We start from the raw sequence: 24,457 nt of genomic DNA, 5'->3' as shown, positions 1-24,457 counted from the left end.
CATTTAAGGTTTAGGTAAAACTTAACCTCCTCCTTTACCAGCATTTTCTTCCAATGTAACTCAGGGCACAGGTCATTGGAGGTATACAGCATTGGCAGTAACTATGAAAGTGAGAGCTAAACACATAGGTTACATAAGATCAGGGAAAAACTGGAGAAGTAACTGAAAACAGAAAGAAGAAAACAGCACTTAAGAAATCTGTCTTGCATGAAGAGAGAATCGAACTACTGCTTGCTAATTTCACACAGTGTGGAAAACCCTCTGGGATTCAATCAAAACATGATGGAGATGGAGGAGGGTGAGAAGTACCGCCAACAAGGGCCCCTCATCTCTATGGATGTTTCCTGTATTGAAGGGAAAATGGGGCCTTCCAAGTGCCCAACTCATCTCCCCTACACAAAGGACTCTAACTCCATGTGGTCTGCTTCCAGAGAGGAGGCAGGTACCAAGACAAATTCTTCCTACAATTAACCAAGACAAATTGTAGGAAGAATAAAATCAAAGACAGTCTTCAGTCATAAGCATACATGATAGGTTCATATTCTACTTCAAAATATATGCATATATGAAAATGCATATAGATACACATATGCTCTTAACACAGAGAAGTGGAACAACCCAACTACTTAGACTCCACCAGGTACCTGGTAGAGATCCGCTTACATTGTCAAACATTGCAGTTGGTGGATCAAGGCTCACACCAGCAGACATCCCACCTGCTTTTTCCTCTATTATGTAGATCTGATATTCGGGTGTGAAAACGGGACTCAATGCTAAGTTTTCTTCTTCATGGATTATGTTCCAATTTGAGCAGTTTTGTGTGCGTGTTCTCTGGCTGCCTCTGAGGTTGTTCTGATCTTCCTCTGTCTTTCACAGTTCCTCCTTATGTAGGATTTGCTCTGATGTAGGGCTCTCCTTTAGCTGAGGTGCATAACTGAGACACTTCACTCACTAAGAAAATCTCTTTCTAATTATGGGGATCATACAGAAATCCCCTTATCCACCATGGAAGTCTGGATGCTATTTCAATGGAACAGAAATACTTAACTATTCAAACTTAGATGAAGGGGCTACTGTCTTTTAAATGAAGCAAAATCTGGAAGGCATATATTTCCCTGAAAAAATAATAAACAACACCTTTGAGAGAAATATTTAAAGAAACTAAACACCTATGCATAGCTCATATATGAAACCCAAACATTTCAAATACAAATAATCTAGCTGGAGGTTTTATTATGTTAGACTTTGATTTTATCATCATGTCTGAACAAACTGTTCAACAAATTTGGGAGGATTAAAAGGATATATTAAGAAAAATAGTATCCAACTAATATCTCCCCTTACTTTACTTATTGTCTTATTGGTTGCATTATGTGGTTCCTAAAAATATCCAGAAACTTAGATCACTGCAATATTTCCTACACTGCAGACAGGGATTGTTGTAATCTAAAATGAAGCATAACCTGATCTTTGCTTTGCACTGGGCAGGGGAATGAAGACTGGGATCAAGGGTCCATCCTAAATCGTGATTCGAGTTAGCGAAGGACAGTGACAACAAACAGACTTGAAAGAAGAAAGTCAGGCCCAGGACAACAGTGTGGAGACACAGAGGAAGAAAAGATGCAAAAGGGTAGACGCTGTGTGTAAAACACATCTGTGTTACACACTTTTAACACAAATGTCTCTCTGTTTTACCCTCCTACCAGGACCATGTCATTATTTTCTAGGGCCCTATGAATTTTTGCCTTTGAAAATCCCATCCTTCATACCAAAGGAATAAATGAATAAATAAAACAATATTTTGAATTACATTTTGTGACCAAGTTAGTAGAAAAACAAACACATTAGCATTGTGTATGAAAACACTTGGTATTAAATGTTCCCTTCTCTCCTCTGATTCTAAAGGAAATGAAAGCATGGCCTCTGGGTCCGCAGTGCATAGTCAGCGGCAGCCTTACTGTGTCTGGTGGTATAAGCTGGCCCACTCGACAATGGTAAGTTTCTCCCTAACTATTAGCTTTTTTCTTCTGATCATTCAGCAGCATTTGGCAGGCTAACTTCTTTGCCTTTAACTTCTTCAAATTTTGTGTCCATTACGTGGTGTCTACCTGCATGCCACCAACCTGCTCACTGATGCTTTTATGAGCGTTCACTGCTAGTGCCTAAAACACACGACATAAGCAAACACAGGACCCACAGCCTCTGTTCTCTTGCTATGCTGCTAGAAACTGGAATAGTTACTTTCTCTTACATTGCTTGTTGGTTTGTCTTTTTAAGATTTACTTATTTTTATTTGAATGTTTTTCCTGTGTGTATACATGTGTGTCATGTATATGCCCGGTACTCATAAGGCATTGCATCCGCTGGGCCTCAAGTTACAAACAGTTGTGAGCTGCCATGTGGGTGCTGTGAACCAAACTGAGGACCTTTTCCAGGGTAGCCAGTGCTGCCCATCACTGGGCCATTTCTCTAGACCCTCTTTAATGTTTAATCCTAGACAAGGCAGACAAAAGCTTTTAAATTCTGTTTGCCTTTTACTCAGCCTGGCAGCAGAATTCTGTAAAACCAAATGACTTCATTAATTTACATTAGTTGAGGGTTTATTTTATCCCCATAGTTTTCCGAGGCTGTGATATCACAGTCAAATGTATATACTAGATGACTCCTTGGCTGGACTTCTTAATAACCAGCCTGTGACACAGCTGGGGAGCGCTGCTATGCGTCAGTCATGTGCCCTCTGTGTCAGGCAGTTGGGAAGATGGCTGTCTCTGCAAGAATTCTGAAGACTCCATATGGCTCCGATCTCAGAAGCAAGGTTAGCCAGCTGCACCCTGGAAATCGGAGGGTGACAGACATGCCCGCCCATCTCCTTTACAGTCGGTGACAAATTCAGACTCGACCGGGAGGAGAAAGTGTTCTCGCCCACTTACAGAAAGAAGTCAAAATGACCATGGCTTTCCTGCCCAAAGCTCTAAAAGACAGCACGTTTCATTTTGATATTTATGTTCTCCATGTAACCTTGCCTCCATGGGAGGAGGGACCACTTTCCAGTTACATCTTTCCTAGGTAATAAGCAAATATGCTTCCCCCAAATGGTGCTTGGGTTTGACATTTGATTTCAGTATTAAAGCCACATCACTGAGCACTCAACTCCGAGAGCAACACTGACCTGCATTACCATCAGTGACGCAAAAAGCCAGTGGCTTGCTTACACCTGTCCACGTTCACACGGCAGGAAACCCTGTCCTCAGTGCCTGATCTGCCAGGGTTTGTTTTGTTTTCTTCAGATACCATTATTGCCGTATGAAAAGTTGTCCTGAAATCAAGTTATTTCTGCTTTAGAATGTGTTATTTCCTTTACATCATCCCAGAGAACACATGAGCAGCTCATGGCCAGGATCTGCTACCTGTGCCTAAGGGCAGTGTGACTGTTCAAGGGATTCCTGAAGGGGCCGCTGTCCTTCTTAAACCGACTACACAACATTACAATTGTAGGCTTTCAGCAGGCTTTCCTCCAACGGGCTTCCCCACTGAGGAGCACCTTCACTGCTGAAAGTACTGTTGATTGTGATATTCTTGGGTGAATTTTCCGATGTTAAAAAAAAGTTGAAAATATTAGTTTTCTGGAAGATGGTGATTCACCAAAAGTGTGTTTTCTTTTGTAGCCAATGTGGAAGGGATAAGAAAGAATGGAAAAAATGAAGACATCCAAGTCACACCAGAAATAATAAGGAAAGATGGGGGCCAGGATCCTTCTCCTGGATTCAGAAACAAGAAGACACCTCATTGCCAAGTGAGATGCAAAGGGAAGTTTCGGGAAGACAGAATACTTGACGGCTCCTTATGTCCAGTAAACAGACAGTATGGTGACTCAAACAGGAAATGAATAGCAATGCTGTACCTTGTCCTCTGCTGGCTATGGACTCTGGTGATTCTGTGGGCAGGGTGCAGAGACTTGTGTACTGACACAGCTTTTGGAAACCTCGATGTGGGGGCCAAGTAGAACTATTTTCTTTCCAAAGTGCCCCTCAGATGAGAGGTAAAGGGCCAGCGAGATGGCTTAATGGGTAAAGGTACTTGTGACCCAACCCAACGACCTAAAAAATCAATCCCCAGGGCCCACAGGGTAGAAGGAGAGAATTGACTCCAGCAAGCGTCCTCTGAACTCCACATGTAAACTGAGGTACATGCATACTCATACACAGACGCAGATACCCAGAAATAAGTATAATAACATTTTAAAAAGAGGGTTCAGTGAAGACAGGAGAAGTCTTACCCAATATTCAAGAGTTTATGATATTAAAGATATTTTTGACTAGTTCAAGTATAACAGAAGACAATTTAATGAAGTTGCTGTTGCAGGGAGTGGGGCATTGAAAAGTTGGCTCCAAGACTGTATTGCTCCTAAGATGAAGTCACAGAGGTAAAGAGGGAATTCAGAATTGGTGAGGTGTGAATTCACAGGAGAATATTTAAACCCCAGTCAAGATTGGGGAAGCTCTCAAACTTGTTAAAATATAGTCAAGACAGTGGAAGTATCCATCAATCGCGAGGGAAGAGGAGTGTGCTGGTACAGAGGAGGCAGCTGTTCCCAGTCTTCCGGTCTGGGGAGGGGGAAATAACAACTGTACTAGCTGAGAAAAAGCTCAATTTAGCTTTTTTTTATTCTTGGAAAATGCTTTAGACAGCATGGGGATTCTCTTTTCCTTCAGAGTTGGAAGCACCTGACTGTCATCGACATCGTGTGAGATTGCTCCTTCACTCAAACATTACAGTTAAGATTGAGGGCCCTTAAAATTATACATTACCACAGTAGTTGGGTTTCTAACCCTCTCGTATGTGGTTTCATACATTATATTCAAGCCAGTGTTTGTTTTAATGACCCTTTGTTATTTTCTAAGAGCCATTTAGCAGTGCAGTCCCTCCCTTCCATGTGCTCCTGTGAGCTACAGGATAAGTCAATTTTGTCTTTGTGTTCCACAGAATTCAAACTGCAAAGAGAAAAGTACATTTTAAACCTTTCTGCACTATTCTTTAATTTTCACCAGATCATCTTTCAATTTTCAATTAATTTATTAATACTCACCACTATGCCCATGTAACCACATAAAATAACTATCCCATTCCACCTTGTCTATGACAGTCACATCATGCCCGGGTTCCATCTCTGGGTTCCACTCTATTTTCACTCCTCATACTTTTAACATTCTGTGCTACTTTGCTTTATATCTGTCCTTAAGGAAAATGAAATAAGATTTAAACAAAACCAAAGCAGAGTACTCTTTTTAAAAGAAAGTTTGCTTATTTATATTTAGTGTAAAAATTAACAACTGTTCTTACCTCTTGTTTCCTCGTCTCTCTTTTTAGATATTTGTATTTTTCATTCTCTCTTTTCTTTGTTTTTTACTTTTATTTTATTTTATTTTTGTCTCAGACAGTATCTTGTTCTGCAGCCCATACTCAGTGTTTGAGCTCACAACCTTTCCTCTCTGCCTTCCTAACTCTGGGATTATGGAAGTGACAAGACATGCCTGAATAGATTTCCCTTTGTGGAAAATATTGGACACTATGAATACTAAGAATCTCCTCAAAAATAATCACCAGTGTTACGAGATTCTCCTCCCTGCAGGCCTCTAGACCCTCGGTTCTTCTCCACTCTGGGGGCCCCTCTACCTTCTCCCTCGTCATTCTTCCTGGCTCTGAGTTTGTCTTCTACAGTGAGATTACATGATCTCCCATCACCTAGTGACGGCCGTTTCCTAGGATATCACTAAAGTCAATTTATAGCTAGCAAATCCTGCACAGTTTTAATAGATGGACACATACTGTACTCATTAAATCGATTTACTAAATAAATATGTATTTGCAATGAAGATGAATTCTTCTTGTTTCTGACAAGATCTTTTCTTTAAGTCCTGAATTTCTCAATGTGAGCCAAAGCAGATCAGCAAAAGACTTACTGAGAATTGCAAGAGACTGGTTTAAGGAGTCACTTTTTACTATTTACTCTAAAATATTACATTGTATACCAAGGAAACCTGGTGAGAATTTTGGCTGTTTTTCTTTTGTTTGAAATTGTATAACGTTTACAACAACACTGAAAATATACAAACTGTTGCGACATTGACAGTCCCCGCGGTTACTGACATGGTACCAGGGGAGCAAGATGGACTGAACTAGCAAGCTGTTTTTACACTGATGTTTTCTTTTTAGCAGTTCAGGCAGTAAGCTGACTCCATGAAATGGCATGGAGAGAGCAGGGGTCGGGGGTAAAACAACTTACAAACAGAGAGACCCCAGTTTTGGCCCCAGGCAGTAACTGTCTCCCAAGCTAAATGCAGTCAGTGTTTCTAGGGCCTGCACACTGGATTCAGGATACCGGGAAAGTGAACTGAAATTGTAGTCAAATCATAGTGAAAAGACAGATTAAAAAGAAGAAAAAAAAAAGGTGGGAAATTCGATATCCAGGAATGGGTCTACGTGGCCAAGAATGAACTCATTCCAGCATGGGGGCCCTGGAGAAAGTCCCATAACAAGCCAGAAGACTTTCCAGCAGGATGCCTGGGAGCCAGTGTTTCCCTGCTCCACACTGTCCAGTTTGCAGATGTGCCCCAGTGACAGGAGGGAGTTCTAAGAAGAAGTGTTTTTTTTCTAGTTGATCAGACCCCTTGGGAATATGATGAAAGCGTGGGACATTGTCTCCAGGTTAAAAAACAGTATGAGTCCATAAATCAGGGCAACTAAGGATTTCACAGATTCCTCAGAGCTCATCTTACAGCCTTTTACTCAGGGTAAAAAGAAAAGAAAAAGACCTTCTCTGGAGGTTAGTGAGGAAGGGATTCACAGGGTTATCCTTCTGAGATGTGATCTTGGGCAGGAGCATGAGGAGGAAGAACCCTACCATTGGACTTCGGACCCCCTTCTCGGTCTATTTGGTCAGCCAAATCCCACATTGGATTTTGATGGATTTCTTGATATTTTAAGACAGATAACAATTTTGTTAATTGTATTTCCTATGTGTATACTTCAGAAAACACAGAGGCACAGTTGAAGTCTGATGGAAGGGCCACATGAATGGACTCTGGGGCCTTGTTTCGGTTGACACGCTTGTCCCTTTGTCTGACTGTCTGTCTGTCTCCTAATAAAGGAATGGAGAGGACCTGGTAGAGTGGAGAACCTGGCTCCTCCCTGGAAGGCACACTCCCCTGTACTTCTCTTGTGGGCAGGGATGGACCTCACTGTACCATCACTTTCCTACCACTGGAGGATTCCGGAGTACATGGAGAAGAGATCTCACAACACCAACTGGCTGTCTGCAGAGTCACAACTCTTCATAAATGCAATGATGGTCAATCATTCCATGCATGTTGATAGCAGCACTCTTACAATATCAAACAACTAGAACCTCATTTTTCTTTCCAAATGGCTATTTCATCTACTCAAAACCTATCTGTTTTCATTCCAATATAAAATATATTTTTCTAAGATAATTTGAAAATAAATAACGGCCTAACTGTAAACTGTTTGAAGAGTATGTGAAGGTGTGGTGGTGGCAGTGGTGGTGGTAGTGGTGGTGTGTTTGTGTGTGTATGTGTGTGTGTGTGTGTGTGTGTGTGTGTGTGTGTGTGTGTGTGTAAGAGAGAGAGAGAGAGAGAGAGAGAGAGAGAGAGAGAGAGAGAGAGAGAGAGAGAGACTTAAATGTCATCTCTCTTCTAGGCAGCCCTTTCCCCACATGAAGAGGTCAGCACTGTTTAGCCCTGCTCTGCCATGTTAATTTAGTGTGACAAGATAAAGCAGGAATCAGGCTCTGGAGGCTGTAAACCTCCTGCCATCCAGGGACACGCCGTGAATGATCCGCATTGCACATCGCTTTATAGTACCGTGGTGACAGAGCCCCTGGGTTCCAGCATGCAAATCCAGCTCTTCCTGCGGCCCCCTCTCCACCTCACTCCTTGCAATGCCTGTCCCTCTGCTTGATGTGCAGGTAGCCCACACCACTGGGGCTAATCTCTGAGAACTTAATGCTTTGCATCTGACAGGGACGCACAATACACACCCTCTCACAGCCACTCTGTCGGGTCTCCTAATTTACCGGAAGACATCCTGGAACTTAGATAATCCATTGATCCCACTCGCATCGGCTTTTATATTTCAGTCTGTCGTGTTAAGTTGTCAGGAGCAGCGGTTAAACTGATGTTTCACGATTTGAGATTTACTTTCTTAGGGGTGAGTTTCTCAAAGCTTGCCTTCCTACATCATACTTACAGATCATCCTTAGAAAAGCTGCTGGATCTTTACTGGCATGAATCTAGTAATAAAACAATAAAGTGTTTTAGGTAAGGACATGTTCAAGAGACTCCGGTTATAAGCATAAGAATGTAAAACTGAATAAAATTTGAAATTTCAAAGGATGGCGTCTGTCTAGTTCTGTCTGTGGGAAGCAAAAACACCATATGTAAAGGGGGCATGTTTCTCTCTATATAAAACAAAAATAATTGCAGAATGGCTGAGAGGACATGGGCCTGCATGAAAGACTTGGGAGGGCAGAAAAGGAGGCCACAGGAGCCCATTAGGAAAGTGAGATGCCAGAGCTTGGCCCCGCAAAACAAAGGCAGAGCCATGTCTATACATCTCATCTTGGGGTCTAGCATTACAGACACGGATATTTTGGTTGGGGATGTCAGTTTTAGTTGCAATATGTCAGATTTCTGACAGGCGAGCTGTGATATTATACAGAGCCTCAGATCATATCCTCCCTACATCAGCTCAAGCTGTTCTTGTGGGTAAATTAGAGCAGAGAGATCAAAGAACTCAAACGCAATAAACACAATAGTCATAAACAAAGGACCAAACTCCTGAAAGATCACGAAACTCCCAAAATCTTAGAGTATACCAAAAATGGGGGAAAATGTGAGAAGATACAGTAATTACTTAAACCTTGTTAAAAAGCCACCAACCTCCTTATTTCTCGTTAAGAGAAAATGAGTTTGTAGACATTACCAAGTCATTTTAGAAAAAAAAAAAATGCATCATTTAAAAGTATATCTGTGGTATGACTCCATGCCTGGTTTGTACTGATACTATATCATCGTAAGTCCTTTGGAGAAGCTACAATCAATAGAGGGGCGTGGCTATGGTTTTCCCAACACACTAACACACATGTGAGTGCACACACACACACACACACATCTAAATTAAAATTTCAAATTAGTTAGTTTATGTGTATGGGTGTTTTGCCTGCATGCACACATGTCCCTGAGAGGATAGAAGAGGGTGTCAGATCCCCTTGACCAGGACCTGTAGATTGTTGTGAGCTGTCATGTGGGTGCTGGGAATCTAATCAATGGCCAGGGGCTCAGTCGTAATTTACATCATATAACACATGTTCATTGAGGCCTAAGTTCTGTGGCTTTCTCTGCCGTTGCTTGCTAAGTTGTAAAGCAGACTTCCCACACAAGCCTGACACCTGGCACATGCTCAGTGAATGCTCTCACTCTTGACCAATTGGTATCTCGTTTTCCATTTAATTAGCAGGGGAAGCTTTGTTCACTTTGGCTGTAGTGTTTAATGGTCTAGTCATCTGACCTGCAGTCCCCTGTGACTGCAGTACGGCCTGGTGTCTGGCAGATGGGCAAGCACATTTGATATTGCTCACTAGTGATGAAATGCACTGACCATTTCTCACAGTATTTGCACTATTGGCATAAGACTCTTGCCTAATGGAGGAATGGCTCTAAGCTTTCACTGAATGACTGCACTTAGAGAGACACCAACCTAAACCTTGAAGAAATGGCACTTATCCCTTGGTAGCTTAGGTCTCCATGGAATGGGGTTGTGACCTCCCCAGTGTCTGTCACATACACATAGGTCAGAGGAGGCTGTTGGATTCCCTGGAGCCAGAGTTACAGGTGGTCATTAAGCCTCTTGTCATGGGTTCTGCGAACCAAAGGGTATCCTAGAGGAGCCAGCAAGCACTCTTAAGTGTTTGAGCCCTCCCTCCACCCCCTCCACCCCAGGCACTGCCTTACAGGACATTCACAGATGAATAGTGCTTTGTTAGGTCAAAGACTCCCAAGTTCTCTTGTGCAGTGACACATTGCATGAGTGAGAGCCTAAGGAAGCGCTGTGAACACTCTCCGAAATAATGACATGACCTCAGTGAAGGGATTTCCATGTGAGCACGAGAGCCTGAGTTCAAAGCCTGACACACGTGTTAAAATCGGGCTGTGGTGATGTGCATTTGTAATCTCAGACCTGATGAGGCAGAGGCAGGTGGGGTCCTGTGATTTGCTCGCCATCCGGCCTGTCTGAATCCTACCTCAAGAAACAATATAATATGCACAGCTCCTAAAGAATACCACCAGATGTTATCCAGTCTCCTCGTGCATGTGAACACGCATACACACACACACACACACACACACACACACACACACACACACACACACACTACACATGCATCCAAAAAGTTAAGTAAACTTTGAGTTTGGATAAACAAGCAAATATTGTTCCACCTGCCCACTGCAGTGTATTTCTAAAGGCCTTTAAAATCATTTGTTCTGATAAAAAGGATTTGTGCACCCCGTTCACACAGCTCTTGAGTGTCTGGACTCTGAAGTCACAAACTCAAATTCTAACCCTTCCTTGGGAGATAAATCTCTTCAGTAACAGGACAGTTTTGCTCCAATCAGCTGGGGATACAACAGTGTGTGATCTCCCTGAGCAGACAGACCAGTGGGAGCAGTGATCCATACAGTGTGCATCACTGTGAACTGAAAGGTGGCCAATGTCTATTACTAGTTGACCTCTAAGCAGCTCTCCCTCAGGACTCCCAGAGCCCTCCATATTTGAGTGTCACCTCTCAGGCTGAGGCTTTATGAAAAACTTACAAGAGTCGCTCACAGTTGTGTCTCGGGTTCTTCTGATGCCCCCTGCCCCGCCCCCAGAGATGATTTCAGACACACAGGAAGCATGTTCAGGGGCTCCTAAGTCTCTGTGCCCAGCGGCATGGGAGCCATTGCCCTGAAGCCATGCAGATGCTGGTGAATGTCCTTCTTTCTCATCAAGACCTGTGTTTATACAGATGGGTCTTCACATGGCTAGGGAGGGGGGTGGTTACTACATTTTAAAGTGTATGCTCACAAACTATTGTAATTTATGTTCCTGTCACTCATTGATATAAGGTGTTCATGTGGTACACATTTATATTTGTACTTAAGTCAATGCTACTTAAAGTCGTTTTTGGAATGTGCTGAAGTACCTATCTTTTTATACCTTACCTCTGCTTTTAAATTTCTTATTAACCCCTCAAAACTGTGTTTTAGTGTAGGGCTATCAACAAATGTGATTAACTGTTTTATCTCAAGGCAGGCTCGATGTTTAAGAGCTAGGGAGAGAAAGTGGGTGAACACATTTCCTGTACATAATGATTACGATGTCAGCCTTCCTGCCACAGAGGCAGCCTTGATGAAATGACAAGTAGAAACCAGGCACTCTGTTCACTAGCTCAATCTTGCAGTGCCGAGGTCACAGCTGGTCAAGGCTGACCTGCTTGTATTTACACCTCCTTTGGTCACGTGCTTCATTCTTAAATATGGACTATGGGAAAAACCGAAGCTTCTTGCTTTCACATTAAGAAATTGTGTAACCAAGCAGCATGATTACAATTGTCAGCTCAATTACCCGTACGGTTCTGTCTGATTTCAAATACCACACAACTTCTCCTCTTCCATAAAGGAATAAAGAAAACTAACCAAAGGAGAACAAGACAAAAGAAAAAACATTTGACTGTTTAAAGGGATGGAGAGCCTGGGAAGCCTTGCAAATGGCCTGAGCATGGTTCTCAACACACACATCAGGTAGCTTCCAACCGCCAGTAACTCCAGCTGAGGGAATCCATTGCCCTCTTCTGGCCTCCATGGGCACTGTACCCCAAGCACAGGGCCAAACACAGGCACACACCCACACAGATAATTAAAAGATAATGAAAATAAATATTCCAAAAAGAACAAAAAGCAAGCAGTAAGAGGGAGGGTTGCACAAGACGATCACATCTACTCCTGAACTCAGCTGAGCACACCTCTGAGTGTGTTGGACATGGTGGAGGGGGTTAAGTTCAGCTGAGCACACCCCTGAGTGTGTTAGACATGGTGGAGGGGTTAAGTTCAGCTGAGCACACCCCTGAGTGTGTTAGACATGGTGGAGGGGTTAAGTTCAGCTGAGCACACCCCTGAGTGTGTTGGACAGGGTGGAGGGGGTTAAGTTCAGCTGAGCACACCTCTGAGTGTGCTGGACATGGTGGAGGGGGTTAAGTTCAGCTGAGCACACCTCTGAGTGTGTTGGACATGGTGGAGGGGGTTAAGTTCAGCTGAGCACACCTCTGAGTGTGCTGGACATGGTGGAGGGGGTTAAGTTCAGCTGAGCACACCTCTGAGTGTGTTGGACATGGTGGAGGGATTTAAACGGTGTGCAACGCTTCAGTGTTCTCCTGGCATGACACTATTGGTGAGATAAACTCTTGGAGTTCCTGTTGTCACTGTGGCTGAAGGAATCCCTGACAGTTCCCCTTTTATCTTTTCCCTTATTTTCTTCTGAGACAGTCTCCTACTGTAGTCCATGTTGTCGTGGTCCTCACTAGATAGCCCAGAATGGCCTTTAGCCCAGGTTGGCCTTTAGCACATGGCAATTCTGCCTCAGCCTCCCAAGTGCAGCTGCCCTTCCTGGCCCACTGAGATTTTTCTACACTGCAGCAAATGTTCTATTGCCGAACTCATTGTCTCCAGATCTGGTTATTTGTTTCCTTATATATCTGCGAAGTGGGAAGTCATGTAAACAAAAAGAGAAAGCCAAAATCACACTGGAAATCCACCTTTCTTACATCACTCTTTTGACATCGCTTCCTTAGGTTTCAAGCTCCAATGTCAAAACTTTGTTATGATTTCAGGCCACAACTCCATCTTTGACTGACCAACCGACTTGGGAGCTTGAAGTCTAAGTGAACAAGTAAGTCCTCACATCTTAGAGATTCCTTCCTGTCTCTAGAGAGCAAGCATCCCCCCTGGGAGGGCCCTGGAACTTCTGGACTCTTGCAGGTGGCTGCCTTTTGCAGCATTTCATGAAATAAGAAATGATGAACACACATTTCTGTTCTCACAATCCTTAATCAAACAGACCCTCTTACTCCGGAACTAATCATCTTCGCAGTTCTCATCATTTACTTTCCATTTTTACTTTTCAGCCGTTCCTATAAATTCTCCAATTAGAAAAATTTGAAAACAGAACAGCCAATTGACTAAAACTGAGAAATGGTTAAAAAGAGTGAAAGCATTTGAAATGAAAGCAGTAAATACAGCAAGAAGAGCAGCACTGTGTCCCCTGGAGCAGAGTCGCTAGTCAGGGTAGCTTCACTAAGAACAAGCAGCAAAGTGAATTTTGGAACTGACGAAGGTCTCAGGATCCTGTTTTGCCAAATGAGGATATTAAAGATAAAATTTCACCTATTACCAGCACTGGGTCAGTAAAGAGAAGTACACAGACTCAGAACCATCTGAATGAATGCCGGGGGTTGATCTGTGGGGAGCTCAGTGCACGCCTGTGTTATGTAAAGGCCACCAAAAGCTTCATCAGCGAGACCTTTAGTAATGAGAGTGAGAGAAATCGAAGCTGGCCACAGTGGGGACTGGCAGCTTTCTGAAATCCCAGCTCTGCGAAGAGGAAGGAAGAGCACTCAGTGCACACTGCTTGTGGATTCTCCTTCCTGTGTCTTTTTCTGGTTGTGGAACTACTGAGACCTATAAGGAGACTCATCAGGAAGGTTTTCTGGATAGTCATGATAGCTCATACCTGTAATGCCAGTGCTTGGGCAGCATGTGGCCAACCTGGGCTATTAGTGCATTCCAAAGAAAAGGGCAGAGAAACAAAAGAACAGAATGCAAGGAGGAGATGGAGAACACGAAGTGAAACATCACGATTATAAACCAGTTTTCGCACAAATGTGTTGCCATTGTTAGTGCTGGGTGTAAATGATTACCTCTTTTCTGTTTCAAAGCTAGCCTGTGACTGAGAAATGGCACCTCCTCTACTCACGAATCAGGACCACCACCCCGCAGGGTACCAGTCTTGTTCTTAGAGTCCTTGCTGCATTGGCATCTCAGCCACTCCACTGCAGCAGCGATGGCAGCCCGCAAACAAAGCAAACCCCAAACCCCTAAGAGATCAGAGACGTGTTTATCCCTATCGATGGGAGTCTCATACTTTAACAACTTCCCTAAATTTTATGTTAAAAACTTTATAGCATGCTTATAACTGGTACTTTTCCTTTTTAACTTGTTCTGCACTGAGCTATCTCTGCTGGGATAAAGTATTTAAAGTAACGACAAAACCAAATGCCAGTGTGAGGAATTAAACAATGGGAATTAAAAATGTGTGCATAATGCTCTAATCTGAATGTCTAGTATTGTTGTTCTCGTAGAAACTGCCTTAGATTAAGCTACTTTAACCCCTTCCCCCCACACAGACACCAAATCTCACTCACCTTTCCACAGAGAATCATCTCCACCCAGAATTCCAACATTTTATATTAATTCTATCTATTATATTACGGTGATCATCCTAGCTTAATTCTAAATATAAAGCCTCGTGCAGAAAGACATAGTTTCTGTTCATTGCTATTTTACTTTCTCATGGGAGCTGGAGCTTATTGTTTTAGCTAGACCATCTGACCAACAGGCCCTGGGACCCTCCGGTCTCTGTCTTCCCAACCCTGGGTTCACAGGTGCACACCACTGTGCCCAGGTTTTGTGTCGGGGTCTAAATGAAAGCCCTTCTGCTTACAAGGCAGGCCCTTTACTCATGGAGCCACTGCCCCTGCCCTAGTCAAGATTTCTGTGACTTACTATGAGCCAACCCCTCCCACTGTGGGGCTGAACCAAAGGGCATGGGCAAAGGACAGAATGATCTACTGCCCAATTTCTCCAGCAGCTTCTGGGGCCCTAGCTGACTGTGTTTCACTGTCTCCATCCCTGATAGCCCTGGGGATAATTTCCCAGCACAATACACACAGAAAAATTGAACTTCCATTCAAACACAAGTCTGGAATTATGTCTAGATAAACAGCATCAGGGGGTATTTTGTGACAATGTAGACAGGGTGATGTTTGTAACAATGTAATTTCATTGTATGATAAACATCAATTTACCATAAAAAAACAAATACATGCTTGTCACCATCTTACCTTGTTGCAATTGAATTGGCCTTGTTCAGATAAGAAGCCTATCTCTGCCAGCAACAACAGGTTAGAGATAAACCTGGAGAAATCACTCTCCACATAGAATGATACCGCCTGCGATCCTAACTTTACACTGCCACCCAGCACATGCAGCTTGTGAGCTTAATGTATCTTAATCTATTCTCAGTGCCATTAAACAGAGGGCATCCCACATCCACATCACTCAAAAGTAATTACACCTTTGTCTAGAGTATAGGACAGGGCTCTCCCTAAACAATGAAATTCTCATTACAACAACTAGCACAAGGACCACCTTGTCTTAACGATGGCAGGGCTTGCCACGCCACAAGAACTTAACACAAAGTTTGATGTACAGAGGTGACAGACTTGAGAAGCTTAGAGAAAGCACCAGATAAGAAGATAAGAGCAATCCTTACCAGCTCATAATTAAGCTCTTATTCTGTGATTTATTTTTGAATGGCACAGACACACATTCTTCCCTTTTCCTTACATTTTTTGAATAATGTCCCATAGGCAACATTATCATACATATCAAATGCATAATTGAGTCTTCTAGTGTGAGCAAATTTCATATAATAAGCACCCGAAGTCACACAGTAACAATATAGCAGTTAAAGATAACCGTGTGTGAAGAGTCATCTAAGTGCCAACCAGGAGCCCCAACACGCCTGAGTACCCCTTCCTTTTCTCGGGTCACTGGCTGAGTGGTTCATCGGTGATTATGGCTGCCTTTCCTACACTGGACCCTTGCTCTGCTATACCCGAAAGCCCCAACACTGTGTCTTTCATGAAGTTAACTTGAAAACAGATCTTTCTTTGATGGACTTGAGGAGGGACTCACACTAAACTGTTGTTTCAGCACACTGGCTCTGCGGTGTTGAAGCACACAACTAACTCTAACATACACCATAGGAGTGCATGATGACCACGGAAACCCAGAGTTCTGAGTATTTCCAGAAAAATACCATAAATATCAACTCTAAATGAGATAACAAATATATTTCAAATGTATATATACATATATATATATATATAATACATTTTATATGTACACACACACACACACACACACACACACAGCCTAGCACAGTGGTGTGTAACTTTAGTTCCAGTGATTCGGGAAAGTGGCAGGTGGAGGAAGCCTTGAGCCGGAGTCAGAGGCAATATGGTACCTATGATTCTATCTCATTAAAGGAAAGGTCTAGGGTGCAGCTCACTGACACTGTGCTTGTCTAGGATGTGCAAGGCCACTGGCTGGACCTGAAACAATGCAAAGCAGAAGTATCTGTGCATATATATATATATATATATATATATATATATATATATATATATATATATTTTAAAATAAGATTCAGTTACATCTAGAGCAAGCCACTCCAATGATTTCATATTGAAAATAACATATTGTTCCTTCAAAACAAGAATGGTTTAAAGAATCAAAAGGAATCTTGAAAGAAACAGAATAGGCTTTAAAAAAAAACACACACTAGACAACAGATTATTCTGGAACTGCGGGTGGCGGTGGCTTTCATTTCACATCACATTTGCACTGGAGCTGGGCGCTCCCCAGCAGATGTGCCATGCAACCAGACAGAAAATGAGCGCCAGAGGCTGCCCCACTGTGAGCACCAGAGGCCCTGAGCTCTTCGGAGCTGCCCCCAGCCCTCTGGACACTCACACAGCCTTGTGCTGAATGGTGTGAGGTCACCTGCTAGAGATTGCTGTGTCTTCCATTCAACCTGTCCATAGCAGAACTGTTCTTAAGGCTAGCCTGAATCACAGAGCTGCCCGTTTGTCTCTGAAACTTTGAAGTAACAACCGAGCCCACTTTAAAGAGGCAGACAAAACAAAACAAAATGACTTGGTCTGTAGATTGCTTGCTGTACAGGCAGATGCTTGGAGCCAAACACACATGGTAGAATCACTTGTGGCAATGTGCGCTTGGAATCTTAGCACTGGGGAGGCAAAGACAGGAAGACCCCTAGGATGGACAGCCAGCTAGGATCAGTGAGCCCTCCATGCACTCAAAGACACTGTCTCAAAAATAAGGTGGAAAACACCCAAGCAAGACACCAATGCCGAAATTTGGCCTCTGTGAGTGTGTGTGTGTGTGTGTGTGTGTGTGTGTGTGTGTGTGTGTGCCAGAATAGTACACACATAGACATTTAATCATACCTACACATAGGACACACATATGCAAAAAGTTTTTAAAAAAACACATACACAAAAAAAACAACAACAAAAGATACAGGAGAACTTTTATTATCAATAGGTTAAAGGTCAGGATGGCAGCGCCATTCTTTCCCAAAGCTTTAGGAGGTGATCAGGGAGTCGGGTTCTGCTGCTAGCTGGCTGGCAAAGTTCTGAGGGCTTCTTTGAAGAAAACAGTAGCTTCCCCTCTGCCATCATTTTCCCCACCCATGCCTGAATCCCACAAGTATTAGATATCTGATAGTCTCACAGGACCATGTATATCGCAAGCTTAAGACTACGTACTTCCCAGCAAGTCAAAAGCCCACGTAGAATTTAATTTGCAGCATTTGTGCTGATTACAGCTACCCAGGAGTTTCTCTTAGTTAGGCATTTAGTTTATTTCTCCAAATACTAAAAAAGCACACAGGAGTTCAGAAAGGCAGATTTACATTCCTATCCAGCTCTTACTCAGGCCTTACCACTTTCATAACTGGATCTGAACAGGACTCAGAATTTCTCATCTTTTATTTGATGATGACCAGAGAGTGCAAAAAGTCTGCATCTCAGGAAATACCTTTGGACTGAGTTTTTATATGGAAAGTCTTTCCCTGATTCTGCCAGGCAGGCTTGCAGAAGCTGCTCTACAACACAAAGATTATGAAGCATTCTCCATTTTCAAAGATACTGAGTAAAAATGTGGAGAATATATTTCCTTATGAAACATAAGACTCTATTGTGTGGATAGAACAATAGTCTATTTAGAAAGAAATTATTCATGTTGAATAATAATACCATAAATATATTCAACCAATTTGATAAATGTTTAAAATAGGTTGTATTCTAGGAGCTTCCTTTCTGACTTCTTCACAGACAGTATATTAGCAAGTATCACTATAGCTCTAAAATATCTAGATAATAGTCACTAAGTATTGACATATTTGGCAACTTTACCCCTAAATAGTTAGTATTTACTGAGCCATATCAACTCATGTATTTATTGAATCATCATAAACTAGGTATCTATTTCATGCTATATTCCAGTAGAGGGAGGGAGGGAGGGAGGAGGGAGGGAGGGAGGGAGGGAGGAGGGAGAGAGGGAGAGAGAGAGAGAGAGAGAGAGAGAGAGAGAGAGAGAGAGAGAGAGAGAGAGAATCAATCAATAAGAAACACTGTGCACATTGTCTAGAGACAGATACCTAAATGCACAGGTCATAATGTGGAGCCTGAGGAAAGGTACAGTGCCATGGATAAAGGGGTAAAGGAACAATGGATTACCCACTGTTCAAGAACTGAATGGACCCATCTGGGATGTGGTAACCTTTCATCTAGTCATGTGGGAAAAGCACTATTTACCATGAAGATGAAATTTAAAAATCAGAAAGATACGCCAGGAAGGTGTGTAGAACTGCCATTAAAGGTACTCAGTTATACTCATAACTGTGTGTGAAACTGGGCACAGCCAAAGCATTGGGTCCATGGAGAATGCAAAAGAAGAAACCCAATCACAGTGTGGGGTGGTTTGTGTAGGAACTGCTGCACAGGTGAAGGTTTTGGTCTACATCCTGGAGGCAACAGCAGGACACACACACGTTTGACAATAAGAGACATTCCAATCCTTTCTCAGGTAAACAGTCAGATGATGATGGGAGAACAGTCTAACAGAAGGGCTCAGAAGTTAGCGTCATGGTATGCTCAGTGTCCACTCAAGAGAAGAAAAGCTGATGGACGCAAGAAACATCCAAGGTAGAAACAGAGAAATCACTCATGGGGTACAAGAAAGTCTGAATGTTGATGCCACTAATATGGAATGGTTCATTTGCTTAGAAACCCCAAAATCTTATACCACAGTGGATCTCAAACACTCTGGGTCACAGAACTACTGCAGAATTCACTGGAAATCATAGCACAACTCAGATCCATTATTTTATTTTTTGAATACTTTAATTTAGTATTCTTGTGTGCCTGTGTGTGTGTGTGTGTGTGTGTGTGTGTGTGTGTGTGTGTGTGTGTGTGTGTGAGCATGGGCACATGGGCACCAAGGTGTGCGTGTGGAGGTCAGAGGACAGCTATCAAGAGTTGATTCTCTCCTTCGAGAATGGGTTCTGTGGATGCAGGACCTTCGCTGTGTTTGTGGGGCCAGCATCTTTCCGCGTGAGCCAGCTCACTAGCCTATGATATACTCTCATGAACAGAATTCCCTCTCTGTTTCTAGGAGACCCACAGATCATAGACCAGAACGTCCTCACAGTGTCCCCAATATCGCCACTTTCAATAACTTAATCTGCCTCTCTAGAGTTCATTCATCTCTGAGTATGCTTAAAATGATCTTATCGTTATCTTGGCACCATTCTCTGAGCCATCACTATTTATATTCAGCCCTTCAGACTTATATATGTATGTCACTGTCACAGGGAAAATCCATCCAAGAAACACTCTTAGTCGGGAACTGCCTGCGAGCAGGCAAGAGTCAAAATACTCAGCAGACTACACATCACAAAGGCACAGTAGCAGGCAGGTAGTCTGGTGCTCACAGTGTTGACCTTGGTGTTCCCTACCTGCCTGCTCCCTTCACCGATAGCCTTGCATTGAATGGTAAGTGACCAAGTGGGGAAGAGGGAGAAACTGTGGAGAATGTGACTGAGCTTGCCCAGTGACAGACAAGAGGACATAAACTATGCCTGTGTCCTCATGAAGGAGGGTCAGGACCATGGACCTGGAAGCCGGCCTTCCTAGGTAAACTCGGCTTCTGTGACCTGGAACGTCTTTTAATTATACCTTGCCTCAGTTTCCTCAAATATAAAAGAGAATTAATAATAGTACCTCACTAGAGTATTGTGAAAGTCACGAATTATTGTGGTAGGGAGAAGGGCTTAATCCTTACACACATGCACCACCATGTATGTTGCATGGTCACATGGTCAAATGATTGAAGGCTGTTTGCCCCATGAAGCCTAACCATGATGAAGGTGAGCATTTACAGATGATGTTTCTTCAACATTGCAGAGAAAGAATAAGAAGCCAACTTAGATGCTGACTAACTTTAGCCATGTCATCTTCACATGCTCATGACATTTTGTATGGATCTCCCCCTGATTATGTGTCACAGGCAGGTTCCTTGAGAAGAAAACAAAGAAGTAAACATCATTTTGTCTGTTCCCTTGCAGAACCCGTTTCATTGAAGGGGTTCTACGATGCCTGAGGTAAATCTACTGTGTGGTTCTTAAACACACGATCATTTCAGGCACAGGACTGAAGCCAAGCTATTAGAGGAATAGACTGGCAGACGGGGGACCAGGAGAAACCTACCCTTGTATTGTGCGGAGCAGGGGGGGTCCTAGGGCCACAAGTCTCTTGCGTCAGCAGAGAAACTGGCTGAAATTCCTCAGAGTGAGGCTTGTTGGGGAAACTCACATGTAAGGGAAGGTGGAAGGCTGGGAGCCTCTCGCTCTCCTCCTCTTCCACTTTCTGTCTGCCTGTCACCATGGCTACCTCTCCATCTGTCTCCCCATACGGAGAGGCTGGTCGCTTGGAAGACATCCTGGAAGGAACAAAAGAGGAGAAAATAATGAAACCTCCACATAAATCCTTAATGCCGTCATTGTGTGGTTAGGGGCCATTGTAACAGAAATGCCTTTTTGTGCTGGCGGAGAGCAGGAAACCTTCCAAACACCATTGCACAGTGCACACAATCAGAAACAATGGCCAAGCAGGTAGCGGCAGAACGGGGCTTGTTTGCTGTGAGAATAATACACTAATATAGCACTCTCTTGTATTCTGGCTTCTTAAACAAGAAAATTCACCTAAGAACACCGCATAATGCAAGTCCATTCCATTTTAAAGGGAAGAAAAGTATCCATCTAGTTTTACACTTTGATAGACCTTATTCAAAACAGAACATCTGTGAATAGCAAATACTATGGGCAGTTTAAAAGAAAGAAAAGCACTAAAATTTCCTCCATAAAAAAACATATATAATAAAATAAATACATGCTCTCCACTCTAACAAGTTTGCATTGCATTAACAGTGAGATTACTGTGAGACAGAGAAATATGCCTGAAAGCAGTCCTCAGAGAAACTGACAGAAAGTTGGATATTTGCTCAAAACTTAAGAACTACAAACATTGGTAATTTGTGAAACATTTAACCCATCTTGGCATTTGGTTCTAACACCAACATGTTGAGGTACCAAATCACACTAGGATATTTTTAAAAGATTCATTTCTAGCCACGTAAGCCTATACATTATTTAGATGTGTTTATAGTTATTTACTCCTTAGAATACTTAAGGACAGAAAGAAAACCCCATGCTTTGATTTCGTAAGAAAGGCTGAACGAAACAGGGTTTAGAAAAAGGGACAAGAATTGAATGTTGCCTTTGTTTCAGTAGGGTTCAGACTATCATCTGAGCTTAAAATACACCGCAAACCTTTTCAGTGAGGGGGCAGCTCTTTCTCCTATCATGAAAAGTTTTACATAGGAAAGGAACTGAGTTAAAATGCCTAATGTAAAAAACAGTCAGCTGACTTGTGGTATGTACAGCTTGATCTGAGCTTGAAAGAATGGAATTATTTTTTTTTGTCCTGGTTGTTCTTCAACATACAAAGAGTGTCTGTAGAACTCTCTCTTTTTAATTTAGACCTATGGGACAAGAGGCAGAAATCATATTCCCTGACGAAGGGCGTCACCACTGTTACACACAGCATAGACTTTCAAATTTAAAATGTATTTCTAAAAGATCTATTTCTCATCCCTGAAGAGTGATTCTGCCATTAGTGATAGACTCTCTCTCACTCAGTTTATTCTTCTTTAAACTGAGAGATAGCATCTGCCTCTTAAGGCTTTTTGAAAGAAAACCAGTAGAGTCCTTAACTTGGGGCAGACACTCACTGAGTGCAAGCTCTCGCTTATATTGCAGACTTCAGACCTCCCACATGAATCTCCACCCTGAAAGAAAAAAAGAAAGAAAGAAGAAAGGGAGGAAGGAAGGAAGGAAGAAAGGAAGGAAGGAAGAAAGAAAGAAAAACAGCTTCAAAATAAGGGAGAGAGTTTAGCTGTAAAATCACCAAGCAAGCCAAAGTTGACCACCAGAAAACTTCCCCCAGACCAGCATACTGAAATGTAAACTGATAACATGAATCATCAAGCATGTTTAAAGAAATGTTAATAGTGATGCTGTGGACCAGCTAAGATCAGACTAGACCAAGAGGAGGAAGTATCTACAGGCAGCTCTCATGTGAACTCTCAACACTTAAGTGTAAACTACTTTTGACTCCATTGCAAAGGTCTATTCCAAGTTCACTCTAAACTCAGAGAAGGATGGAAAGGGCTGAAATAAATCCAATTAGAATTGTTTATGTCTCATTGATAATCTTTCTAGTTACATTATTCCATGTAACACTGGGAGTACTCAGATCTCAGGTTTCTGATTCTGTTTTGGACCAGCAAGCATCTCATCGCTTATTAGAAGAGGATGCACAAACACTTAAGGTCTTTGTGGATAGGTTTTTCATAGTACACTAGTAGAAAGATTTTTTTAAACCGTTGGTTGTTTCACTTGTGATGAAACCTCATGCTTGTGGTTTGCGAGAGCATCACTGTTATAACTAGAATATATAGTATATATGTTATAACTAGAATAGATAGTATTCTGTGCACACACCCCCATAACCTTATGTGCAGTCAGTCTTCCTGTGCCTAAAAATTCTAGACTACTGACAACACTTGGCTGCTGGTCATCAGACAAGAAAGCCAGCTCAGCTGGTCTCCAAAGTCATCACAATTCTATGTTGCTCAGAACTAAGACCAAAGTGATGATTTCCACTTTGTTAATATCATTATTAGTGAATCTCTAAAATCCAGAAGGAGAAATAGAGAAAACAAAACAGAAAGAGATGTTGGCACTGTCCTCGATGTGTACAGACACCTCTTGGCATAACCCACTGCATCTGCAAGTGGCTAAGTGCTATTCGCCAAACAGCATCTGATGGAGTAAAAATTCAAGGTCAAGAAGCCAGAAGGCAACTAGTCCCTCCAGCTCCATTTTCAAAGTATTGTCAGATGGCCTTCACATGTTGGCCTTTGGAAACCCTGTTAATAAATGTCAGGTAAAGCCTTCTGCAAGATAAATGCTTGCAGTAAGAACACGCATGGCTATGATTCAGTAAGGCTGAGTTGATACAAAGTAAAATTCCCAGCAAAATATACAGAGAGCCTCAGACTGCAGTCTTCAGGGCAGTGTGCATGCTTCCTGTCACTCACTCACTCATAGCAAAATGAGCAATGACAAGGTCGCATTCCTTCTGCTCTGTCTACCAAAGGTATCCATCTTGGGCAGAGCAAAGTCACAGTTCCTGAAAGTAGGGAGGTGCCACAGACTCACCTTGGCTTAGGAGAGCTGCAGTTGCCACTCTTGCATGGCTGTGTTGCATCGAGAGGGCTCTTTGGGGCAATCTGAGTACGATATATGATCTTATGTGCTTTATCAATGATAAAAACCCAGACTAGAGAAGCTGGCCTGGGACAGACAGAACTCAAGATGGCGGCACCTTGTGAGACTATGCTTCATGAGTGTAATGGTGGTGTCTTAACCCACTTTTATGTCTGGCCAAGGAAACATTCTTCAAAGAATTCATGTGGCTTCTAGGCTGAGGGAGACAGTTTTCAGTCATCAGTAAGTATTGACTTATCCCTAAAACATGCAAGACACTTACCTAGTAAGAATTTTTAACGACAATGCCGGTGTCTCTGTTTCAGGAGTTTTATGAAGTGACTAAGGGGATTTTATGTACAGGGCATACAATCAGTGAGGGGCACCTGAGGTTAAGACCCAGCGGACAGCACTGTGAAGCCCTGTCCCTGGTTCCACAAGGCCAGAGGCCCTGGGAGGCGCCCGAGAACTGCTCACCTGGTGCACCTTCAGGGAGAAGAATGAGAGAGAAAGGGGAGTTTGGGGAGAAATAGAGCTGGATTCTGTGTAGGAAGTAAGGGTGGAAGCAGAGATGCAGACGGAGACA

General features: G+C 42.7%; 1 protein-coding gene across 9 annotated transcripts in view; it reads right to left on the bottom strand.

The window, feature by feature from the left end:
• Sox5 (SRY-box transcription factor 5) overlaps positions 1 to 24,457 on the bottom strand; it is a 1,007,323-nt gene that overhangs the window by 317,028 nt on the left and 665,838 nt on the right. For 6 of the 9 annotated variants that reach the window (XM_028891773.2, XM_028891774.2, XM_028891770.2 and 3 more), the window contains one exon: positions 20,750 to 20,981. In XM_028891773.2, the coding sequence (XP_028747606.1) occupies positions 20,750 to 20,980 (231 nt within the window). In that variant the 5' untranslated portion in view covers position 20,981. The remainder of the gene's footprint in view (positions 1 to 20,749; positions 20,982 to 24,457) is intronic. The other 3 variants (XM_028891776.2, XM_028891777.2, XM_028891779.2) reach the window with 1 other exon arrangement.

The sequence above is a fragment of the Peromyscus leucopus genome, chromosome 3 (assembly GCF_004664715.2).
Source record: "Peromyscus leucopus breed LL Stock chromosome 3, UCI_PerLeu_2.1, whole genome shotgun sequence".
In the NCBI taxonomy this organism is placed as follows: domain Eukaryota; kingdom Metazoa; phylum Chordata; class Mammalia; order Rodentia; family Cricetidae; genus Peromyscus; species Peromyscus leucopus.
The sequence above is the reverse complement of the archived record's forward strand: the minus strand, read 5'-3'. Positions and strand labels throughout refer to the sequence as shown.